Genomic DNA, 23,121 nt, shown 5'->3' on the forward strand with positions numbered 1-23,121 from the left:
ACCTTTTTCATTTTCAGATTTATAATTGTTACGGGGCTGGCCCAGCCCAAGTTCCCGTATTGCATGGTCCACGCCTTACGAGATTACATGTATGCTGCTTATGAATGGGTACTTCAACAACACAGTTATTGTCATTAAAATATGTAGATAAAGATTCAACCTTTCGAAGATAAATCAAGCTGCTCCTCGTATCATGTTAATGGATTGTGCCGTTTGTCATAACAAAAGATGTCTGTAATACATATGGAAAATATATTTTTTTCGTCGATTAACTTGCCCAATTTTACGTTTTAGTTCATCAACGCGTCAAACTTTGGTCTCGACACGCTAAATTTTATTTTCCGACCATTTTGGTTCATTTACTTACATGGTATCAGGCACATCACCACTTTTTTACAATTCCCAAAACACCCCTATCTATCTAATTATAAATAATGTTTTTTTACGTTTTATTTTCTTTCGTATCATTTAAATTTCAACTATTTATAACGTTAATTTAAAAAAAATCCATTCTCTATGTTTTCTACGAAACATATGTATCGTGTGTGTCACGATCTATTAATATATATTATATACGAGCCAGAATAATTCCAGACATCATTTTAAGTAGTAAATTAATAAGCCTGATCCGCTAATCTATGCTATTTATTAAAGTTAATTTTTTTTACCAGCAAACTTTCGTATAGATTTATGATGGTGGAACTTTTTTTATAATTTTTTAAACACCATCTAACTATCTATTTATATATAGCATTTTTTTTATATTTTATTTTCTCATATCATTTCAATTTCAACAATTAATAACTTTCATTTAAAAAAAAAAAACTACTTCATTATCTTATCTTTTCTTTAAAACACACGTCTCACGTGTGACACGATCCGTTAATATATGCCGCCATAAAAATTAATTTGGGACATCTTTTTAAAGTAATAAATTAATAAGTCCGGTTCAACATCACATCTAAATAAGGAAAAACATATATTTAAAAACTATATCTTCGAGTTTAAAAAAAATGGCAGTTATCTTCAAATCGACAATTATCACGTGATTATATATCAAACATATATGATATTAATATATATGTCATACCAAAAAGAGAAAAACAAAAAATATAAGAAACTTATTATTTTTTTAATTCTTGGGAGTTGGGAGTTAATAATTTGAAAATTGGAGAATCTATTTTTTTTAGACTGAAAATGATTGTGGTGCTATCACATGTGTATGAGTTGAAGAAATAAGTGAATGTTTGATCATGGTCAGTAGTTCGATTATCTGTCAACACTTTTTGGATCGCACAAAGTTTGTCTAACGTGGTTGCAGGATACTGAATCTACGTTAGATCGATAATTGATCCACTACATATCAAAGAGTAGCGATTTAAAATTTCACCGTCATAAAAAAAATTATTGTGATCATGATTTAAAAAGAAAATAACTCACACTTCCTAATAATTTAGTCAAATTATTTTAGAATTAAAATTATTAAAATGGTTAAATTACCTCCCGGCGGCATAAAGGGCAATTTCCAGTTGCCACAAGCAATGGATTATTGGATTATATATTCACGTGCAAACTCACTAAATGCATTCATTTTTAAAAAGGTTTTTTTTCCCTATCATTTATATTTATACTGTGTCCTTTACAATTCAACGCGCTCCTCGGACAACCTTTTTGACCCGTGAAATCCATTAATTCAATCTTAATTCCATTTTCTCCCTTCCCCCGTGGATTCTTGGACTGTGCTCCCCCTTATATATATATTTAAATCAACTTGATCTCTCAGCCGCAACATTTACAACAAAAAATGGATACCAACAGTGGGAACTCGTCGAATCTCGACGCACAGGACCAAGAATTGAAGTACACGGGTGTAAGAAAACGTAAATGGGGGAAATATGTCTGCGAGATACGGCTTCCGAACAGCCGGGATCGCATATGGCTCGGCTCCTACGACACGGCCGAGAAGGCGGCGCGGGCGTTCGACGCCGCCCAGTTCTGCCTCCGCGGCCACAACGCCAAGTTTAATTTCCCGGATGACCCGCCGAATATCGCAGGCGCCCAGTCGCTGACGCCGGGGGAGATTCAGGCTGTTGCACAGCGGTACGCTAGTAGTTATGGGGGAAGCTCAAGTAGACAGCGGCTGGCACCGCTGCCAGTGGAGAGTGGAGTAGAGGACCAGTTTCGGTCCGGGTCTTCTAACTCCATTGATTGGTCGTTCTTGGATCCCGTAGAAAACGGCACTGGAGGTAGGAATCAACAGGAGAGTGTTTCTGATTTCGGGCTTTTTCAGGAGCACTGTGATGTGTACGCGCCGCCGGATTTCGCAGTTGATGTTGTTGACGATGATGAAGATAATGGCCATGGACATGACGGCTACTTTACGTCGAATTTTCTTTGGAATTTCTGAGGCAATTTTTGCATTCTCACATACTGAAAAATGATTTCACAGTAGATTAATAGAGTGAAATAGTTGGTAATAAAACTTTTATATATAACTAGTACTGCAAGAGCTGCATGCATGCATGCATGCAAGATATACTGAGAAACTAGAAAACTTTATATATCTTGAGGAGAATTAAAAATAATATACTTAATAGAAATAAGTTTAATTTCAATCCAAGATCTTTATTATTTATAATGTTCTGATGTATAGCAGAACATTAAGCTGCCTATCTAATTTAGGTAAATTTATGTCTTCGGAAATATATTGTCCAATATAGAAGCTTAATTGGGATTGTATAATTATTTGGAATGAATTCAATAAATTATAAAACAAATTTTATGACAAGGTTTTCTATTTTTATTTCTAGCTAGTGCATTAAAAAGCTTGTTAATCGATAACAAAGAAAATAGACATTCTAGTACATGAGATACAAATCTCGAAAATCGAAGTATAATTCGATGGTCACGTAATCAAAAAAAATTTAATCTCGTGTAAAAATTAATTAATTTTCAAATTTTAGCTACATAATTCGTAAAAAAACATGAAATAACTGATGTTATTAGCTAGCTAAAGTTGACTAAGGGACTGCTAAAGGTCATTTTTGTTATTATAAATACATATTCTCGTGTAAAGCATAAACTCCCATTTAACTAAAGTTTCTTCCTCGATTTGTAGAATAATGTTTCAGCTGTCTACACTCATTCCTTCCCCTCATCCCCTTTATCATGCTTACAAAAATCATCTCCAAAAACCTGCAAGTTCGCAAAGTACAACCAAAAAATTTAAATCGAATCCGATTTTTCCTAAGTTCAAAATACCATTCATCAAAGAGATTATTGATCTCCTCAAGAGGGTGTCCGAGTTGATGGATTTGGTGAGTGTTTGACCAATAGTTATGGTTCAATTCTTCCTATCAACACTTTCTCTGACAAGCCTTGTGCGGTTTACCTAACATTTTTTTGAGGATACTATGTTATCTCTAAGGTTTACTCAATACATATAGAAGAAGCGGCCGCGTGATAGACTCAGTGTGCATGTGATCATTGCATTCTTCACCAAACATTCGATATTGAATCCCACAATTTTCCTAATATTACCATTTTCTAAAATATTTGAATCAATTTTTTAAAGAAGACAAGCGGTAATAATTTGGGGTAAATGCCGCTTTAAACGAACAAAAGATATTTTTGACCATGTTATATTTTTTATTAAAATATTAACGCAAAGTATTTTTGGAAGCATTATTTAATGAAAAGCACAAAATTAATTTGAAACATATGTGTCGATTTTGACCATTTGACAACATAAAATATATACTAAAAAGATACCATCGGAAAATAAGCTAAAAAATTTAATAATTGTTAGGTGAACTTAAAATCCAGAACTTTTGTACATGGAATTAAATAAATTTTAATTTATCTATTGTGTGTGTATATGTATATTATCCGGTAATTGATATGAAAAATAAATAATAAAAATGATGATGACGAAAACTCGTTTTTAAAGGATGGTTTTTTGCTTGGGAATGGAATTCATTCGGTCAAACCTGTTTTAGCCGTTGAAAAAGCGCATTTGCATAATGCGTTGACTTGGATTTAAAAGATATGTGGCTGTCCAATATTATTTATTTATTGGTTCAAGGTAAAAGGTGAGTAACGTTTTTGTCGTTGAAAGTTAAGTAGTTAGTTACTTGAACATACCCCAAGATATAAATAAATTAGGCTTTGTTCTATCTACATCGACGCGTCGGGGGTCAAACCGTCCATCCATATAATATAAATTAGCTAGCCGTCTGATTATAAATATTTTATAATTTTAATTTTAATAATTAAATACATACATGTCTAACAAAATTAATCGTATTTAAGAATATTATAATTTGTAAAGTCACAATCTTATCTTATAAGTTTTTTAATTGGCCCACGTTAATCCATGCATTCATATGTACCAAATGGTACGAATATGTATTACACAAAAATTTGTGTGACACGGTCTCATGGATCGTATTTTGTGAGACGGATCTCTTATTTGTGTCATCCATGAAAAAGTACTACTTTTTATGCTAAAAAATATTGATTTTTATTGTGAATATCGGTAGGGTTGATCCGTCTCACAGATAAAGATTCGTGAGACCGTCTCACAAGAGACCTACTCATATATTTTTATCAAATAAAAAACACAAGTAAGGTGACCAAAATTATATGTTCTATCGCCACATGTTATTTGGCCTAGTGATATCACGTGTCCCTAAAATGAGACTGATTTTCAGTTCAAGACCTGACATAACATCGAAAAATATTGACATATTTGATAACATATCAACGTTCCGATAAAAATAAGACCAAAAGAAGAAAAAATACAAAATAAAGATTCGATTTTGATTACTTAGATTCTTAGCATATCAAAACCGATAATAGATTAACTTAGAGAACCGTTTTGGTAATTTTTCACTACTACATTATATGGGTTGTAACTTGAGTTGGATTTTGTTTTTTTAATAAAAATTACACAAATTTTTCCAGTTCAAATGTTAATATATTGTGTATAATTCATAAAAACAATTAGGGTATATATGCTTGGTTTGGCTCTAAAAAAACAATTTTCCCACTTTTAAAAACAAAATAAACAATATTATTTTATCACCATATGCTTTCAGAAACTCTTTTTTTTTAAAAAAAATATTTGGATATAAACATTAATTTTAATATCACATTTTACCTCTCCCAGAAAATATTATATATATACTATTCTAAAATCAATTAGCAAATAAAATTTGTACGATTTATTAGAAAATCAATGCCAACTAAAAAAACCAAAGAAAAAATGTAATGTTATTTTGGTTTTTTTTTTTAATTTAAAAAATTAGAAATATTAATTTCATTCCCTGTTTTACTTTTCAATAATGCATTTTCCGACACAGATGTTAATATGTATTTCATGCCTAATGAGTAATAACATGTGTACGTAATTAAATATACGTTAATCTACAGTGATCTTTTTCGGTCTTTTAGATCACATATGCGTCTGTGTATATAACTTTAAGACACAAATGAGAATGAGACTCTTCTTTTATGCCATGGATGTACATAAAATAGTACGAAGTGTGGACAAAATAAATCGAACCATAACTAAAACTTGAAGGCTCGACTTCGATAAGATTGAAAACAAATCAAATATTTTTCGAGCTGATTTGAAAAATTCGTGAACTGGCTCAATTCATTTATTCCATTAGTAAGCACATGATTAAATAGGTGAACGTAAGCATACAAAAAATCACACTATAAATTTTAAAATTTATCATTAAAATCTGATATATATATTGGGTGGGAAAAGACAAAACCTGATACTTAAAAGAAATTACAAATAAAATTTGAAGGATTCGTTATTTGACACTTACAATGAAACCACGTAACGTACGTGTTCGCACCATTCCTCGCAAAAAGCACTAAAATTTTGACATTCTGGCCTCTTGCACAACTGCATTAGATAATTTGACAATTCATTTCCTCTTAGACATTTGCATCCAAAATCTGAGAAGACTGAGTTTTCTTTTATTATTATTATTATTATTATTATTTTATGAGAGGGAAAAATGGATATTTTCCATGAATGAAACTCAAAACACACCGCCGTTTTCCAAATAAATTCATTTCATGAAATAACAACTTAATATACGTTAAAAGTGTGTTTTCTGTAAGACCGTCTCATTAATTTATATACGTAAAATAAGTTGATTTTGGTCTATGTTTTCAATAAAAAATAATATTATTAACATAATAAGTAATATTTTTTTATAAATGGGTCGTGTCAAAAATTAATCTCACAAAATTAATTCGTGAGCAAATTGTTTTTTTCAAGATTGAAAGTATGTTGTAATTGATTAACGAACTCGATGACTCATGTTAAATTTGAGACTTTTGTATCATATAAATCATTGGTTATCGGCCATCGCAAATGGTTTAATAGAACCTACTACATATTAATGGAATGTTAATTAAATATTTGATCTATCTATTTTTAAGTAGATTGGATATCACATGCTTTCATCTAAAGTAAATAACAAAGTATATAGTTGACATATATATATCAATAGGACCGACCAAATTAAGAGGGGTTTCCCAGAATTGACTACTGACTATATATAGATTTTTTTTAAAAAAAATTGTTATTTTTTCTCAATCCAATTAAACCGAAATTGATTTGCATTCACATTTCTTATATTTTATACAATTTTCATTTATTTTCTTACAATTATAAAAATTATAACATGTCAATGAAGATGAACGACATATCTACTCGATTCTACTTTATCTTATTAAAGTTGAGTACATTATAGTAACCACCTAGAAAGCACACCAATTTTTTTTCCAACTTTGCCCTTATATGATATTAATATTACACTTTTGTTTTTTGTTTTAAATTTCAAAACACACTTTTATTTTTTTTATTTATATAATTTAAATATCAATTTAATCCTTCCATAATTTGTTAATTTTCACTTTAGGCCATCAATAATGATAAAAAAGACTGTAAACACAAGCAATGCGTGTGCGAAGTAACTAATATATAAAATTAGGGAAGGTGAATGAAAACTACCTCATATCGGTTAATCAAAATATTTATTATCTTAAAACATATTCGATCAATATATTTTTACCTTAATTTAAAGGCAAAAACTTGTGTGAGACGGTTTCACGGGTCGTATTTTGTGAGACAGATCTCTTATTTAGGTCATCCATGAAAAAATATTACTTTTTATGCTATAAGTATTACTTTTTATTGTGAATATCGATAGGGTTGACACGTCTCACAGATAAAAATTCGTGAGACCGTCTCACAAGAAACTTATTCTAATTTAAAAGAAGTAATTCGATATTTTAAATTGGGAAAAAACTGAGATTATTATTATTATTATTATTATTATTATTAAAAAACTCGGTTGATCAAACTCCAAACTTATGCTAAAATCATGGTAAAAGCTCAACTGCCTTTAATTTCTAAAATCAAACTGACTGCAAGTTTTTTGAGTTTCTAAAAATATATTTGATTTTTATTTGAAATTATTAAATTCTTGAATACGCTAAAAATATTTTCGAATCGAATACAAGTTCAAATTATTTTATCGGATAATCAGTGAACCTCTCACGAGCTTTAATAATATATTGTTGTAATATAAATATGTATTAAATAAATATATATCGAACTTTTCAAGTAATAACTCGAATATCTCGTGAATATGTTTGAATTTTTAGAATCAAATTCGAAATCACACTCTAATTTGAATCAAATTTGAGCCGAAGTTTTGAACTATTCGAGATTCGAATGAAATTCAAGTTCAAATATGATTAGTTTGAATCAAATTCGAGACTTGTAATTTTTTTCATATTAGATTTGGTTCACTTGGATTCGCTTCCAAACCTACGTTAACCTATATACACACCCTCAAGGAATAACAATCTCTCTATAAATGAAAAACTTTATTACTTTATTTAATATTTCTAAAAGAAATTATTTTATCTGTCAAAAAAAGAAAAAAAAAGAAATTATTTTTAATATACATTAAATTAAAATACTCATCGTAAATTCGGAAAAAGAGGATATAAAAAATGGATTAGTTTATTTAAAAAAAAATTTAAACCAAACCATTTAAATTTTGTAAACTATCATAAACAAATAAATATTAAATCATTTAATAATATAATATATCATACAATTCCAATTTCGTATAAAAAATAAAAATTCTGAAAATATAATTTTGAGTTTTCATGTGCTATCACCACCGATAAGGATAGATCCACCCACTGTCACTTGCGATTGCGAGATCCAAGTTGAAGTTTTGTCAGCTTCACTCAATTTTCTGGGTTACATTACTGCATTTATCGATGGATAGGGAATCAATAGGGATTGAGTTCGACCCGATGGGTGGTGGGGAGGAGAGGTGGTGCGTGGTGACCGGCGGGAGAGGGTTTGCGGCGAGGCATCTGGTGGTGATGCTAATCAACTACAACATGTTCTCGGTGCGTATTGCTGATTTAGGGCCCACCATCAAGCTGGATTCCGACGAGGAGAATGGTGTTCTCGGAGAAGCCTTGAAATCTGGCCGTGCCGTCTACGTGGCCGCAGATCTCCGTGACAAATCGCAAGTGTTCAAAGGTCCTCTTTCCAACATTATATTTTCATAATTGATGGTTAATTTGTATGAAAAAAGAAGTTACATATTCTCGCATTCAGTGGATGTATACTGCCGAAGCAAGAAGTTAAACGTGTAAACAAATCAAATTAAGAGTTACGTCGTTCAAGCTCGGTTAGCTTTTTTAATTTATTCATACTTCAATAGTGTTTGGATTCATTCTTTGGTTTGATTGTTTTAAAAACCGATATGGAATGAGCTTTAGTCTAGCACTTTTTAGGGTAAGTGATGTATAAGTTTGATTTGATGAGTCAAGTCCTTTTTAGCTCAAGTTAGCTTTTACCGATTGATGGAGCCAAATTTGAACTCGTTGCTTCTTTTTTATGGTCAAATGCTAACTTGTTTACGATAACGTTTTGCAAAAGAAAGTAATTTTTTCACATCTTTTGCTTGTGAGTCCACTATGCTCGTTAGCATTTTGAAGACCGTTACACAAAATTGGTGTGGCTTATCTGACAGTGTTGAGATTATGAATCAAAATGTTCTTACAGAGAGTCTGGTATTGTTCATTAGACAGTTAAAAATAAGAAAGAATAATAACTTTGTTAGAGTTTGTAATCATGCAGTCCAATCTGATTTCTGTTCATCTATTCATTGCAAATTTGAGCATCTAGCCTCTGGAATGTGTCATTAGCAAACAAACTTCTATAACTAATGGTGAGCTTTATGTCTTTTTTAAATTTTCTTGATGGCAATAATGGATTTTTGGCTATAAGGCATTATTATATAAATTTTGTAGGTAGAAGTGAATTCGTAAAAATATTTTAAAATTCGCACTGCAAAAAGTGTAATTGTAACAGTTGCATAGGTGGCCTCTTACTTCTTTCATCCCAAGATTTTTTAGGGATATCTCATATCAGTTGATTGAAAAAAGAAATTCTGAAATGTCTTTGTTTATGATAAACATTATTTTGTGTTTATTGATGAATAATTTAATGTATGAAATGATGTGTGTTTGGAGAAAAACATGAAAAGAAAGAAGTTAAAAAAATAGCCCAAAGACAAATTTGTGAAAAAGGAAAATAATGGGATATTTTGCGGAAAGGAAGAGAGCGGAAGTTTCAGTCCTGAATTGATGTATTAAAATCCCACGATCTGGTCTACTAAAAAATTTAAACTTGGCATTTCAGAATATACTTTTACTTGTTTTTTTTTTTTTGTTAATTGAACTTCAGTACAGATTTTTGAAATTTTTTGACCATTTCTTAATTTTTTTTTGCCATTGCAGCTTGCCAAGGATCTGAGGTTGTCTTTCACATGGCTGCTCCCGATTCTTCTATCAATAATCATGAACTCCATCACTCAGTCAATGTACAAGGTTAGTTGTTTCCTTAATCTTAGAAAGATACATGTAATTTTTCTGGATTACATTCTTTCTCACCAACCAATTTACTCTCCCTTTATACTAATAGATCTATGGTATGTAGGAACCAAGAACATTATTGATGCATGTATCGAGCTGAAAGTAAAACGGCTTGTATATACAAGCTCACCAAGTGTTGTCTTTGATGGAGTCAATGGAATTATAAATGGAAATGAATCAATACCCTATCCTGCTAAGGTATTGAATGGAGAATAATGAATATTGATATTTTTGTTGGTTCAATGCAGCATAGTGATTGATTATCTGACGCAGTAAGAAGTAAGAACATTGTTACTCTTTTTTTAAGTGTTTATATACTGGTTATCACTTGTCAGTTCAATTCTAAGAACCTTGATGTTTAATATTTCTTGACCTGTTAGTGTGAATGCTCAATCTCGAATCCCCACCCGTGCTTTTCATAAAGCATTGCTTTCAGCTATTCTTTTTAATATAAATCACTAGAATTCATATGGTCAATTTTTAGCACAATGATTCGTACTCCAGCACCAAAGCTGAAGGAGAGGCCCTGGTTATCAAGTCAAATGGATCGAATGGACTTCTAACATGCTGCATCAGACCTAGCAGCATTTTTGGCCCTGGTGATAAATTGCTTGTTCCATCTTTAGTTGATGCTGCAAGGGCTGGGAAATCAAAGGTAATTACTCGAAATATCTGGTTTTGTCAATCTGATATTATTAATTCGTCAAGTTGTTATTTACGAAAGAGCGAGATTAACCGTTTATTTCAACCGTCAACACTGTGTTGTGTGTTCGATTGGGATTACATAATTTTGGGAGTGATCCATGAAGTCATCCTTCCTCCTTTGTTTTATTTGTTTTTATTTTGATATGGATTATATTTTGTCTCGTATACTGAACAATTCAAGCACTTTTTTCGGACGTTCTGTTGTGGAATGACCAGTTTATCATTGGAGATGGGAACAATATGTATGATTTTACTTATGTCGAGAATGTGGCACACGCTCACATTTGTGCTGAACGAGCTTTGGCATCTGAACAGCCAGTATCAGAAAAAGCTGCCGGACAGGTACATTTTTGCAGAAAGGTCTTCTTGATTGCTTTATCTTAGCATTTCGTCCTATTTTGATAGACTGATATTTTTTCTTTAATATGAAGTAGAAATATTAAGCCTCATTTGTTGTTGAGGTCGCATTGAGATGTTTCAATGGCAAATCATTCTTGCAGGCATATTTCATTACCAATATGGAATCGATTAAGTTTTGGGAGTTTATGTCTCTCCTTCTCGAAGGTCTTGGTTATGAAAGGTATTCTTTTGTTCTGAAGCATGTGCATCTTTTTCGTTTTAGGACAATTCCCCAGCTCCCAACATTCATTGGTGCCTAGCAATGAGTTCGGAATACTAATCTTGGACTGATTGGTATATTTAATCACGTCTAGAAGAAAAGTTGAAATGGCTCTTTTTGCTTGATATCAGATCTTAGGGCAAAGTTTTTCATTATGTTGTCCTGAGTTGCTTTTTTTCCTTGGCTTTTGAACGATGTATTTAATGATATTTTTCTACCGTTCATACATGACTGCTGCTTTGACAAATGCTATGATAGTAAGAAATTCAACAGTTTCCCCTTTTGCATGGCCAATTTTTTTTTTTTTTTTTGAGGGATTGTTTTTTGTTTCATATATATAATTAACAGTTTAAGTTATCTTTATTTCTGATCTTGTGTAGTATGCAGGCCAAAAATTAAGATTCCAGCTGCTGTTATGATGCCAATTGCAAACTTGGTGGAGTTGATTTATAAACTTCTAGCCCCCTATGGAATGAAGGTACCACAATTGACACCTTCAAGAATTAGACTTCTGTCTCGGAGCAGAACTTTTGATTGTTCCAAGGCAAATGATCGTCTTGGCTACAATCCCATTGTCACACTCCAGGTCTGCGAAGAGTAAACTCTCTCTCTTTTTCATCATTGGGAAACACAGTTGTTTAAGTTGGTTGCAAGCTGGAGCTCTACCATCTCATGCTTTTGTTTTCTATCTGATACAGTTTGGTTCTATCGACTTTATAGGGCTTGATTGATGCTGTGTGCATGTGTATGCAGTTATATTATTAAGCCCATGGAACAATAATAACTTGTCTAGTTCTATTAAGTCACTTCATTCAATGCTCAATATTGATTTAAATGTCAACATTTTCGAGGTATTTCTAAGATGAACAAGGCAAACACTCTAGTTTGTGAACAAATGAACATGATTAAGATGAGACCGAATTCCTTTTGTGTTACAAATTTTTTATCTCTTTATCAACTGCACAATTCCAATTTTACCTGTGCGGTACTCGTGGAGTGTGATCTCATCTATTTAGTAATATTTTCCGCAACTATGCGCATTTTGATTAGTTGGATGCTGTTATATACAGGAGGGCCTGAGAAGAACTATCGAATCATACCCACACTTGAGGGCTGATGCTCGAACTAAAAGGATTGGGCCATCTAAAGCTGAATTGCTTCTCGGCAGTGGAAAAGGTACTGACTTTATGATGGAAAAACTTATCTATCGATGTCATTACTGAACCACAGACTGTGTTTGCATTGATATGCATCTTTGAACAAGGATATCTGGAACCATGTTTTAGATTATTATTTTTAAATGTAGTTAACTAGCTAATTCCAAAGCAGTGGTAATTTTCGGAGATAGTGGGCCAGTGGCAAAAACCATCACTGGGTAAGTGCTCTTGAACAGTGGCAGGGATGCAGACAATTTATGATACCCTGGCTTGGGTGCAATTATAAAAGAAAATGAATCGATCTTTTCACAGAATATCACTTTTTTGTGTGTATTGGTTTATTGTCTGCTTCTTTATTGCTAGTAATCACATCCTTTTTGCAGCTTGATTTCAATCTTTGTTTCCCATGGAACTGAAAAGCTGTGATGTAACTAATGGTCTAGCGAGATTATTTGTGTTTGACTTGGGAATTGTAATCCATTTCAGTATCTCTAACCGATAATGATGACACTTGCAGTTGCTGATGTATTATTGTGGAGGAATAGAAAGGAAACATTTACTGTATTGTTGATCTTGGCTGCTTTTTACTTCAATTTCATAGCAACCGGGTACACCGCCATTACTATAGTTTCCAAGCTTTTGTTAGCAGCATCAGTTTTCCTTTTCATCCACAGCAAGCTACCAAAGAAAATGTACTAGTACTTCCCTTCCCTTTTCCATATATATACAAACACGTGTGCTTGCGTTCGTGATTGCATTAACCTTCAATTGTTTTCTTTATTTCTTAAATGCAAACGCTCTGCCTTAATGATATAAATCATTTGAAAATTGAAATATTATAATGTAAGTGGTGTAGAAGTGGTGTTGGAATGCTTATTTCAACTTTGTGATGTTGTAGATTCGGATATGAAATTGAAAAAATTCCGGACTCGAAATTTCATGTTTCAGAAGCTGTAACTCGCCAAATCTCCTTGTCAGTGGCATCTTGGTGGAACTCTGCTATGAATGATCTAAAATCACTTTGTAAAGGAAATGACTCTATGCTTTTCTTCAAGGTAATGTACTGCTAAAAAAAAGGTAGTTGTGTAAACTGTTCATTCATAAACTGCTAACCACCTTTTCCTGAAAACATCAACACTTCACTTTAATTTATTGTAATTTTGGGTTCACAGGTCGACAAAAAGTTTACATTTATTGTCTTTTTGTTCGCTAATCCCCATCAAGAAGAACTTACCGAATATATTCGTATTTCACAGACATTACTTCTTTCTTGCATCTTAAAAGTGATGTTCATTTTTATTTGCTCTTGAAGCAGGTATTTCTCTCTTTATTGCTTGTCAGTATGGTTGGAGCATTTTCACTGCATAATCTTTTTGTGATAGGTATGTAAGATTCTTTGTATGATCTATGTATTTTGGGCATGTATTACCTGAGTGTGTCTGTGAAGTTGACATTGATATATTTTATTTTAATGGCACATTATGTTCGCTACATATACTTCGAAGTTCTAATACTCACGTCCTCTATGATTTCTTTACATATCTTTGAACATCGCAGGACTTCCCATCATCTTCATTGCTTTTGTTGTGTACGAGAAAAAGGAGGAAGAAATAGATGATTTGGTCGTCAAAGCTCTCTCATTCGGGTGCAAATTTAAGTCTGACTCAACCAGAATACTTTCCAACTCAAAGAAACAACAATAATTGGTGAAAGAGCCAAGTATCGATGCCCTCTTTACTTGCTGTGACTAATTTATTGATTTTCTTTCAAATTTGGTCTCCCATTGGTATTAAATGTTCTACTCCCATTCTTAAAAAAAATATTTTGCTCCCGCTTCAACTTAACTGAGAAAAAGAAAGACGAGCTCCGAAATATTTGCTGATACATTTTCAACATCTTAACTGAGAAAAAGAAAAATGAGCTCTGCTATATTTGCAGATACTTTTTTACATCAAACTTTTGACATGGAGCACCGTGTGTATTCTACCCTTTGCAGTCTGAAGCTGAGTGTCATGGACCTTGAGTTTGGTTTCTCTTGTGTCTCATTCATTGTTCTTCCGTTTTCTCCTCGATACTTTGTGATTTTTACAACTAACCGAGACGTTATTTTATATTTGCTGTATTGAGATATTCGTCGCAAGTAGCGTTTTTAATGTCTTGTGTTGTGCTCTTTTATTGGGGAATATAAACGTGTCCTTTTTATTCATTCGATTCACTTGCCCATCAAAATCCTTTTTTCCCCCTCAAGATCTGTTTTGAACGATGTTTTATTTTGAATTTTATGCATGTAAATTAGTGTCTTGTATTTTAATATTTGAAAAATGATTTAGTTTTTTTTAATTTTTTTTTATTTTCTGTATTTCACATCATTCTATTTATATTTAGGATGTATTTTAGACATGTATGTAAACGATCCAAACTAAGCTAAATAATATCAAGCTTGAGTTTGACTCGTTTAAAATTGATAGAGGTTTGAGCTCGTTTCGAGCTTTTATCATCATGATCGAGCTCAACTTGTCTTGAAATTATTAAGTTCGCGAAAAGCTCGAGCTCGGATCGTTAAAAGTTCGTTTTTCATGTTAATCAAGCTGGGCTTTAGCTTGGTTCATTAATAGCTCGTTTATCATGTTTAAAAAGCTTGACTTGAGCTCGGCTCGTTTCGAGCTCGTAAAACATACTTGAGTTCGAGTTTGAGCTTGATTCGAATTTGTTAAAAATTAAATATATCAATGAACTAATTTTAAATCAGACATAAAATTGTAAATTCATTCATAAATAACCAAAATAACAAACATAATGAACATAATTGCAAGCTCACGAGTTGAATATCTTTATGCTTAAGTTTGGTTTGATTAAATTGTCGAGCTCGAGTTTGGCTTGATACGATTAACAAACGAATTCAAATAAGTTTTTTATTGAACTGATTTTTTAATAATTCATCAACGATTTAGTTAGTTTACATCTTTTATTTTAGATAGATATGTCAAAAGTAGTTAGTGAAGCCCACAACGACGGGCTGTCTATCATGGGTTGAGAAAGTACCAACTCAACTAACTTATTTTAGATAGTGGACCGATGAACTTAGCCAATTTCATGTAATTTGATAGTTTTTGGAGGGTAAACAAAGATGGACACCATCGTCCGCCCCAGCAATGCAACACGATGATAATGAGCACGACAACAACCCGATCAAAGCGAAGCAAATTTTGAGATCAGTTCGATATTGATAAAAAAAGGTACAAACAACTCTTTTGTCTTACGTAAAATTTTCAAAACTAAATATTCTTACAAAGCGAGTGGTGGTTCTAGTGGTACAAACAATTTGAAAAAATGTTTAGTCAATGTACATAAACTTGACTCTGCTACACTACATCTATTCAGTAAGGAACCAACCCGACAACAAATTAAGCTTTCACAATCACAAAAGAAATTTCTCGAAAACCATCGTAAAACTTGTTATAAAATGTTGTAACCTTTTATAATAGCTGAAAAAGAAGGTTTTGTTAGATTTACTAGCATTATTCAACCCGATTTTCATAATATTTCTAGACACACTTAAGAAATATTGTTTTGATATACATAAAGAATATAAAGAGACATTAAATCGCATATTTCAAATATTTTATGTAGAATTAATTTGAAAACTGATATTTGAACTAATTTGAAATATGAATATTATCTTGTTGTTACATGTCGTTATATTGATAAAACTTGGACTATGCCAAAAAAAAAAAAATAGTGCTAGATCATCTAGAATAGTCACGCAACACATACACTATAGCTAGATATGTTCTAAATCTTGTTAAGATTTATGACATATAAAATAAAATAATGTCGATCATATTAGATAATGCGATGGTCAATACTATTGCAATTAAATACCTTAAATATTCATTAAAATCGATTTTAGATGATAATTTTTTTCATGTTAGATATGCATGTTTTATTATCAACTTATGTGTTAAATGTGTAATGTGATTAGCATATGTCTATTATAATAGAAATTTTAAAGTATGTCACAGATTATTACGTGAAAGAAGACATATACATGATTTGAAAAATACTGTTAAAATCAAACAGGATTAAATTTAAAAAATTTCCTCTGCCTGTTGAAACTGGATAGAATTATTTATATAATTTACTTCATACTTTGTATGTTTTCAAGATTTATTTAATCCATATTATAATAATATGTTTGTAGAGTTTTTAATGTTGACTGACGATTATCAGAATATTTTGAGTAATTGTGTTTCTTTGTTAGAAATTTTTAAAGAAACAACTGAAAAATTTTATGTCATTAACTACCCTACTTCAACCATGTTTCTACCCTAGCTTTTCAATATATTTATAAATTTATTGAATATCACGTTGATATTGTTAGGCATGATTTTGTTTCAAATATGAAAATCAAAATTTTAAAATATTGAGAGAATATCTCAATTGTACACGACTTAGCAACATAACTTGATCCTAATCAAAGTCAATGTGGGTTAGACGTATTTTTTGAATATTATGCTATTTTTCTTCGGAAAAATGTTGACGATCAAAAGAAGTCAGTCGTGCATTCTCTCCAAGAATTGTTTGATTTGTATGCTAATGAACAATGTGAATTGAGTGCGTAGCCACAGAAGAGGCCAACAGATAAAAGTAAAAGTGGTGCATGCACTCAACTTCTTTCAAAATTTGAGACGACAAAAGTTCAAAGGAAATCGGTGACAACAACAAATTACAATGAGATCCAAATTTATCTGAGCCGATATATTGATATTACAGAGAATTTCGATGTTGATTGATGAAAAGTAAATTATCAACTTTATCCATGTTAGCAGTAATATTTGCAAGAGATGTCCTAGCCATTAAAAGTTCAAGTATTGCTTCTGAATCAACATTTTCAGTATGTGGAAAAATCATTGGTGAATAAAGAACTAATTTAAAGTAAGAAACATTTAGCATGCTAACATGCCTACAAAATTGGTTTGCAGCTGAAAAAAAAAAGAACCGCGGGAGAGATTGATGAATTTCAAATCTCAAGCTCGGACGAAGATCTGTAGTATTCAAAATATATTTTAATAAATCATGATGAGTTTAGATATTCAATTTTAAAAATCAATGTTTAAGTTGTTTTATTTTTATTTTTATGATTAATCAGTATTGTTTCTAATCAAAATACTGAATAAAAAATTTATCTACTAATAAAAGTTATTTAATATTAAAAAATAACAAAATGGTGCCAAGGTTTTTCTCGGACCGCCCTATCCGGAATCGGAACCTGAGAACCGATAAGCATGTCTAAAACACATATACAACACAAGGGTTATTTTTTAAAATTTCCACTGTTGCAGATATACCATGCCACTAAAAAAGGGTAGCAAACAGCTTCAACATGGGGTTATACCTTAAAACCAAAGATTGATATTCATGGCAAGTTTTATATCGTGAAATAGTATCTGTATATGTAATTCTGTTACGTTTTCAAGATCCACTACGACGGATATATAACCCCAAGCAGGCTTTTAGATTCCATAAACTGGTCAATATCCGAACCAACCTCAACAGCTTCTATACATACAGTCATACAGACTCTTCCAGTTTTGACAACAGCATTGATGATGAAGGATCCTTTTTCTTTGACGCAAAGGAGGACAGAAAGGAATCTCAGACTTCATTTGTGAACTTATCCCGAATGCTCACAGAAATGTTGTACGCACTCTAGATTCTCCGTTTCATCCATTAGTGCATTATATTTTTTTCTAGACGTTGAAGCTGTTGAATATTCCTTGACTTTCTTATGCTTTTTTCCCTTGATCGTTTGGAAATTCATAACATCATGAAGATATCTGGATCCACTATTTAAGTTATTTTTCCTTCGGGGGCGGGCCTCAGTTCGATTTAGATCCATTTTTGTGCTGTTCTTGCTAAAGATATATGCTGCTTCTTCTATGATACCATTTCTGCATTTGTGGGTTAAGTTGCAGTGAGAAATCTGAGTTAGCATTCGAAAGCCATTTCCTCACTGTAATGTTTCCCGTTGATCGGTTTTCCAAGATTTTATCAGACAAAGTCTAGTTGATCATGAACGTGAAAAAAGGTAGGTAGTATGGAAAAAACACAAGTGACAAGAGTTTATAGATATATAAAACAATTGCATAGGATTTTTTTGAAACAAAAAGTCGTTACTTTTAATAGGATCATTTGTATAGGAAAACGTTACGATTCGATTTTTTTTGAGGCAAAAAGTCATTACTTTTAAAAATCATCTTAAGAATTTAATATATCAAGATACATGATAAATATCATTTATAATAATGAACTTTAAAATAAATTCATAGTAAAGTAAGTAAAAAAATTGAATGTACATATGACATTATTCATTCAAATAATTTAGTTATACAATTTTGTACTCTAATAATTATCACTTAATTTTATTATTATTTATTATTTATATATTTTTAGTTTATTCAATATATTTATGTAAATTCATATTTATAATTAGAACAAAACAAATATATATATATATATATAAAGTGTAGAATTAGAATGAGTAAATATATAAATTAAAATAACCACATAGATACCGAATAAGCTCAAATGCTAAATTATTTAAAACTCATAGAAATTCATGTATAAAAAATTTGCTAAGTGATTAAAATTCCTAAAATACATAACTATATATACATATTAATCCCGAGACTAGGCTGGGCTAAAGAACACCCTAGCTCCTAGTGAAGCTACGCCCGGTTAGGAATGACATTAAAAAAGCGTACAAATTACTTTGTAAAAATTATTTGTTCATCCAAATAGTAGAAGATGTAAATTACGTGTTTAGATTCTAATTTGCCGTCCATTTTAAATCATGCACTAATTTTCAAGGTCTAAAACAAGGTAATTTTTTAATTAAATAACATAATAAAATAAAAAAACCCACCCAAACACACAATATATATTTGACATCTTGACCATTTCCTTTTTTTTTTTTACCAGCATTTCCCACTTGTTTGACCCAAGAAAGTGTGAAACTGAGATGTCCCATCCAATGGTTTTTTGCATCGTATTTCACCACTCGCACTCATTCTTTTAATGACCATGGCCCAATATTGACGTTTGATTTGATGGTTAAGGATTCATTATCCTTACACACACTATAATCACAATCCTCTCAGAATTAAAGTCAAATCTCAGGTTTGCATGCACCAAACCTTAAGCACTTCCTTGTCCTTCACAATAACTATGAAGTAATTAAGAACCCAAATTCAAGCATATTAATATTTCACGAATTAGATGCAAGCTCATATATTTTCTCATGTACATGGCATGCATTTTAGAGTTTTTTCTATAATGTAAATCGTCATGTCTTTAGTGAATTAACCGATATATATTTGATCTTAGTATCAGAGAATATTTTAATGTGGAAGAGATTTGTGGATGGGAGTGTATATTGGCCAAAGGGTAACAAGGTGTAACCAAGGTTAAAGGTTTTACTACAAAGAATGGCTAAAAGATTTAAAGCAACATATTTCGACAGTTGTCTTGGCTAAGTCATTCACCAATAAAAGAACCATTTTTGCACAGGTTTCGGAAAGTTTCTTGTCTCTCAATCCAACAATGGAAAATGCCATCGAATTACCATGTATACCCCTCCCCCACCCCACTTCCTTCCCTATCCTCATCACCCCTTCAAGATCTCATTTTTTCTTCTTCGAGGGTTTTCTGCAAACGAAAAGCAAAGGCCTAAAAAAGTTGTTACTGTAGAAATGGGTAGAGGCAAGATTGAGATCAAGAGGATCGAAAACTCAAGCAACAGACAGGTCACTTACTCAAAAAGAAGAAATGGGATCATTAAGAAAGCTAAGGAGATCAGTGTTCTCTGTGATTCTCAAGTTTCTGTTATCATCTTCTCCACTTCTGGGAAGATGCATGAGTTTTGCAGCCCTTCCATTACGTAATAACTATTGAAAAAGAAAAGATTTAATTTTGTTTCTTCCCATATAAACAGCTTATTGTTGATATTCTTTGTATGCATAACTAGGTTTATTTTTGGTTGCTGATATTTCAGTAATATCTTGATCTGTTTCTGAAGGTTATCAGACATTTTGGAGCAGTACCACAAGCTTTCTGGGAAGAGGCTGTGGGATGCTAAACATGAGGTACTTATTCTTTGTGTATATATATGTGTGCGCGAGTTCATCACATAACCCTAGTGGTATTCAAGATTTGATCTCCAAGTTTTCACTTTGTTTTTTGGTGTAACTTTAATTAGTTGAAAACAAAGACATAAGTTTTTGCTGAAATTATGTAAGAACATTCAAATGAAGAATTTTGTGAAAGATCTATATTTAGTCTTATATATGTATGAAGTTAGTTTTCTATCTCTGGATCTAAGTCTAAACTTGTCCCCTCCACCTTTTTACGTCATTCCCAAGTGATTTAGTACTTTAACCATGATAAGAACACCAAAGAAACTGCATGAGATGTTACATCTATGAACAGATCTGGTAAAGAAATTGATTTCTCTCTCTTCCCTTTGTTTGCAAAATTTATGAAAGAAACCTATGAATATATATATCTTTTCAGTATGTTTGCTCATTCAAGAGACCTTGAATTGATGTACTAAAATAGATCCAGTTGGAAAATATTAATTCTATATCTTTTCAGTATGTTTGCTCATTCAAGAGACCTTGAATTGATGTACTAAAATAGATCCAGTTGGGAAATATTAATTCTACAAAATAGTTTGTGGTGAACTCCTTTTTTGACCTGTTGGTGCTAATATAAAAAACGGCTTTATGGGGACTTAATTTACCAACAAATTATATTTTCATCATATTTATTACAGTATTTGGCGTTTCTGTTGTTTGATTTATTGATTTGATGAACTCCTTTGAATTGCTTGCAATAATTTTGACAAAAAAAATCCAGCATTTGGACAATGAAATCAACAGAATCAAGAAAGAGAATGACAACATGCAGATTGAGCTAAGGTCTATGAACTGAACCCTTTCTTGTTTTTCCATCGGGGTTGACTCTTTGGTCACTCCTACTGGTTTGCTCCCTAGTAGGCCCCCGAAAACTGGGGGCAAACCCAAAATCTTTCTACTTGCGTGTGACCTTTATAATCGCCCCACTGCTTTGCTCCCTAGTCATATATACCCCTTAGAAAACCCTCTTTCTGCATGATTTTTATGTCTTATATCTCTTGTTCTCTACAATTTAGGCATCTGAAAGGAGATGACATTACTACTTTGAACTACAAAGAACTAATGGTCTTAGAGGAAGCTCTAACAAACGGGATATCAGCTCTTAAAACCAAACAGGTCCCTTCTTTCTCCTGGTTGACAAGTGTTTTTGCAGCGAACAATGTTGGGTATACCGGCCACTCGTTATTGTATATGGTAGATTTTCATTTAAAAAAAAAGAAGATAAACAAGTAAGGTTCCGGGATCAATAACAGATCGAGACCCTTCGATAATTCTTGTCAGAAATTTTTTCGTTAGGACTTCCTAAATCATTATATATTTACTATCTTATAACCATACAATCTCATGCAAAACTTTTTCTTTTACAGATGGAACTTGTGAGAATGATGAGGAAACATGTATGACCAAATAGATACATCCATGTGATTTTCAAGCATACTATATATATACACGCATATGCAGCTCAATAATATTGCATGAACTTGTTAGATACTTATATATACGCATGTTGGCTGAACATTGTTGCAGAATGAGATGATAGAGGAAGAGAATCAGAACCTCCAATTCAAGCTGGTATGTTCATTCCCTCTGTATATATCTATTCACAGATAAACCGGTACCATGAGTTCAACCATCCATTTCTTCAATAATATCCAACATGTGAACAAACTCAAAGAAACACTCAGATCAATCTCAAAGTGAGAGACAGGGACGTGTTTATAGCACATGGATGTGAAAAACAAACGATTAAAAACCTCGATGACTGCAAAACATGAGGCTGGATGCAGTTTCTCGTAGCAAGCATTTCATTTCGAGTTAAAAAGCAATTTATCTTTGCCTCGTTTCTTTCATCAAACAAAAAGTTAAAGCTAATTAATAATTTTTGTAAAATTATAAGTGTCGCCCTTAAAATACATTAATTAAATCACTTCTATATATCAACTAATTTTCAGCGTCAGCTGCAGCTGGATCCGATGGATACCGGTGGTAATCATGTAATGGAAAGCCATGGCCAGGGAATGTATGATCATCAAGCCGGAGTTGCAAACTATGAAGCTTGCCACAGCCAGATGCCGCCCCCGCCCTTCGCCTTTAGATTGCAGCCAATGCAGCCTAATCTACAAGACCATTTCTGAAAATCCTACATGCTTAATCTCTGCTATTAATTGGTCGTTGAATGTTCATTGTTCCAGGACAACCTTGTGTTAGAAACTGCTCAGACTTGATACAGTTGTACTTCATGAGTTACCATGTCGTTATCTATGTTTCTCTCGACCTGCTGACGCTTTAGAAGCTTGCCTCAAGATATCTTCTTAGCTAAGTGTTATCAATATTCATCATATAATCTATATTAGTGAATAACATAAATTGATTTAGTGAAATATTAAATTCTTTTTTTAAAAAATGAATAAATTTACAGTAGAAAATTATTTTTTATATGGCTTTCAAA

At 32.0% G+C, this 23,121-nt stretch overlaps 3 protein-coding genes across 8 annotated transcripts; all 3 read left to right on the forward strand.

Annotated features, from left to right (window-relative positions):
• Positions 1–1,795: 1,795 nt before the first annotated feature.
• Positions 1,796–2,646, forward strand: LOC142556626 (ethylene-responsive transcription factor ERF017-like). The gene has a single exon (XM_075668103.1). It carries the CDS (start codon positions 1,805–1,807, stop codon positions 2,405–2,407), a length of 603 nt encoding a protein of 200 aa, XP_075524218.1. The 5' UTR covers positions 1,796–1,804; the 3' UTR covers positions 2,408–2,646.
• A 5,553-nt stretch (positions 2,647–8,199) lies between these two features.
• On the forward strand, positions 8,200–14,656 carry LOC142555537 (3beta-hydroxysteroid-dehydrogenase/decarboxylase-like). 3 transcript variants are annotated; one of them, XR_012822428.1, is made up of 12 exons: positions 8,200–8,596; positions 9,862–9,951; positions 10,061–10,194; positions 10,481–10,651; positions 10,918–11,043; positions 11,202–11,281; positions 11,708–11,906; positions 12,391–12,496; positions 12,995–13,169; positions 13,426–13,532; positions 13,793–13,859; positions 14,035–14,192. XR_012822428.1 is itself a non-coding variant. In XM_075666449.1 (12 exons), exons 1-12 carry the CDS (start codon positions 8,326–8,328, stop codon positions 14,178–14,180), a joined length of 1,722 nt encoding a protein of 573 aa, XP_075522564.1. In that variant the 5' UTR covers positions 8,201–8,325; the 3' UTR covers positions 14,181–14,656. The 3 variants fall into 3 exon arrangements, 2 of the variants coding, with proteins under 2 accessions (XP_075522565.1, XP_075522564.1); XM_075666449.1 differs by having other exon boundaries at positions 8,201–8,596; positions 13,376–13,532; positions 14,035–14,656; XM_075666450.1 differs by lacking the exons at positions 12,995–13,169; positions 13,426–13,532; positions 13,793–13,859; positions 14,035–14,192 and adding an exon at positions 12,627–12,988.
• A 5,504-nt stretch (positions 14,657–20,160) lies between these two features.
• On the forward strand, positions 20,161–22,943 carry LOC142556627 (floral homeotic protein GLOBOSA-like). Of its 4 annotated transcripts, none has more exons than XM_075668104.1 (7): positions 20,161–20,416; positions 20,555–20,621; positions 21,394–21,455; positions 21,689–21,788; positions 22,040–22,069; positions 22,200–22,244; positions 22,625–22,943. In XM_075668104.1, the coding sequence occupies exons 1-7, from the start codon at positions 20,229–20,231 to the stop codon at positions 22,805–22,807; spliced, it is 675 nt and encodes a 224-aa protein (XP_075524219.1). In that variant the 5' UTR covers positions 20,161–20,228; the 3' UTR covers positions 22,808–22,943. The 4 variants fall into 4 exon arrangements, with proteins under 4 accessions (XP_075524219.1, XP_075524220.1, XP_075524221.1 ...); XM_075668105.1 differs by having other exon boundaries at positions 22,637–22,943; XM_075668106.1 differs by lacking the exon at positions 22,040–22,069.
• The last annotated feature ends 178 nt before the right edge of the window (positions 22,944–23,121 follow it).

Source organism: Primulina tabacum, chromosome 9, assembly GCF_025594145.1.
Source record: "Primulina tabacum isolate GXHZ01 chromosome 9, ASM2559414v2, whole genome shotgun sequence".
Classification (NCBI taxonomy): Eukaryota; Viridiplantae; Streptophyta; class Magnoliopsida; order Lamiales; family Gesneriaceae; genus Primulina; species Primulina tabacum.

What these genes read in the sequence shown, in the direction of transcription:
- LOC142556626 (XM_075668103.1), top strand. Translation starts at nt 1,805, where the DNA reads ATGGATACCAACAGTGGGAACTCGTCGAATCTCGACGCACAGGACCAA.
- LOC142555537 (XM_075666449.1), top strand. Translation starts at nt 8,326, where the DNA reads ATGGATAGGGAATCAATAGGGATTGAGTTCGACCCGATGGGTGGTGGG. An exon ending in CAATACCCTATCCTGCTAAG is followed by an intron (nt 10,195 to 10,480) that starts GTATTGAATGGA and finishes GTCAATTTTTAG; the next exon opens with CACAATGATTCGTACTCCAG. An exon ending in ATCCCATTGTCACACTCCAG is followed by an intron (nt 11,907 to 12,390) that starts GTCTGCGAAGAG and finishes TGTTATATACAG; the next exon opens with GAGGGCCTGAGAAGAACTAT.
- LOC142556627 (XM_075668104.1), top strand. Translation starts at nt 20,229, where the DNA reads ATGGGTAGAGGCAAGATTGAGATCAAGAGGATCGAAAACTCAAGCAAC. An exon ending in TGTGGGATGCTAAACATGAG is followed by an intron (nt 20,622 to 21,393) that starts GTACTTATTCTT and finishes AAAAAAATCCAG; the next exon opens with CATTTGGACAATGAAATCAA. An exon ending in CAGCTCTTAAAACCAAACAG is followed by an intron (nt 21,789 to 22,039) that starts GTCCCTTCTTTC and finishes TTTCTTTTACAG; the next exon opens with ATGGAACTTGTGAGAATGAT.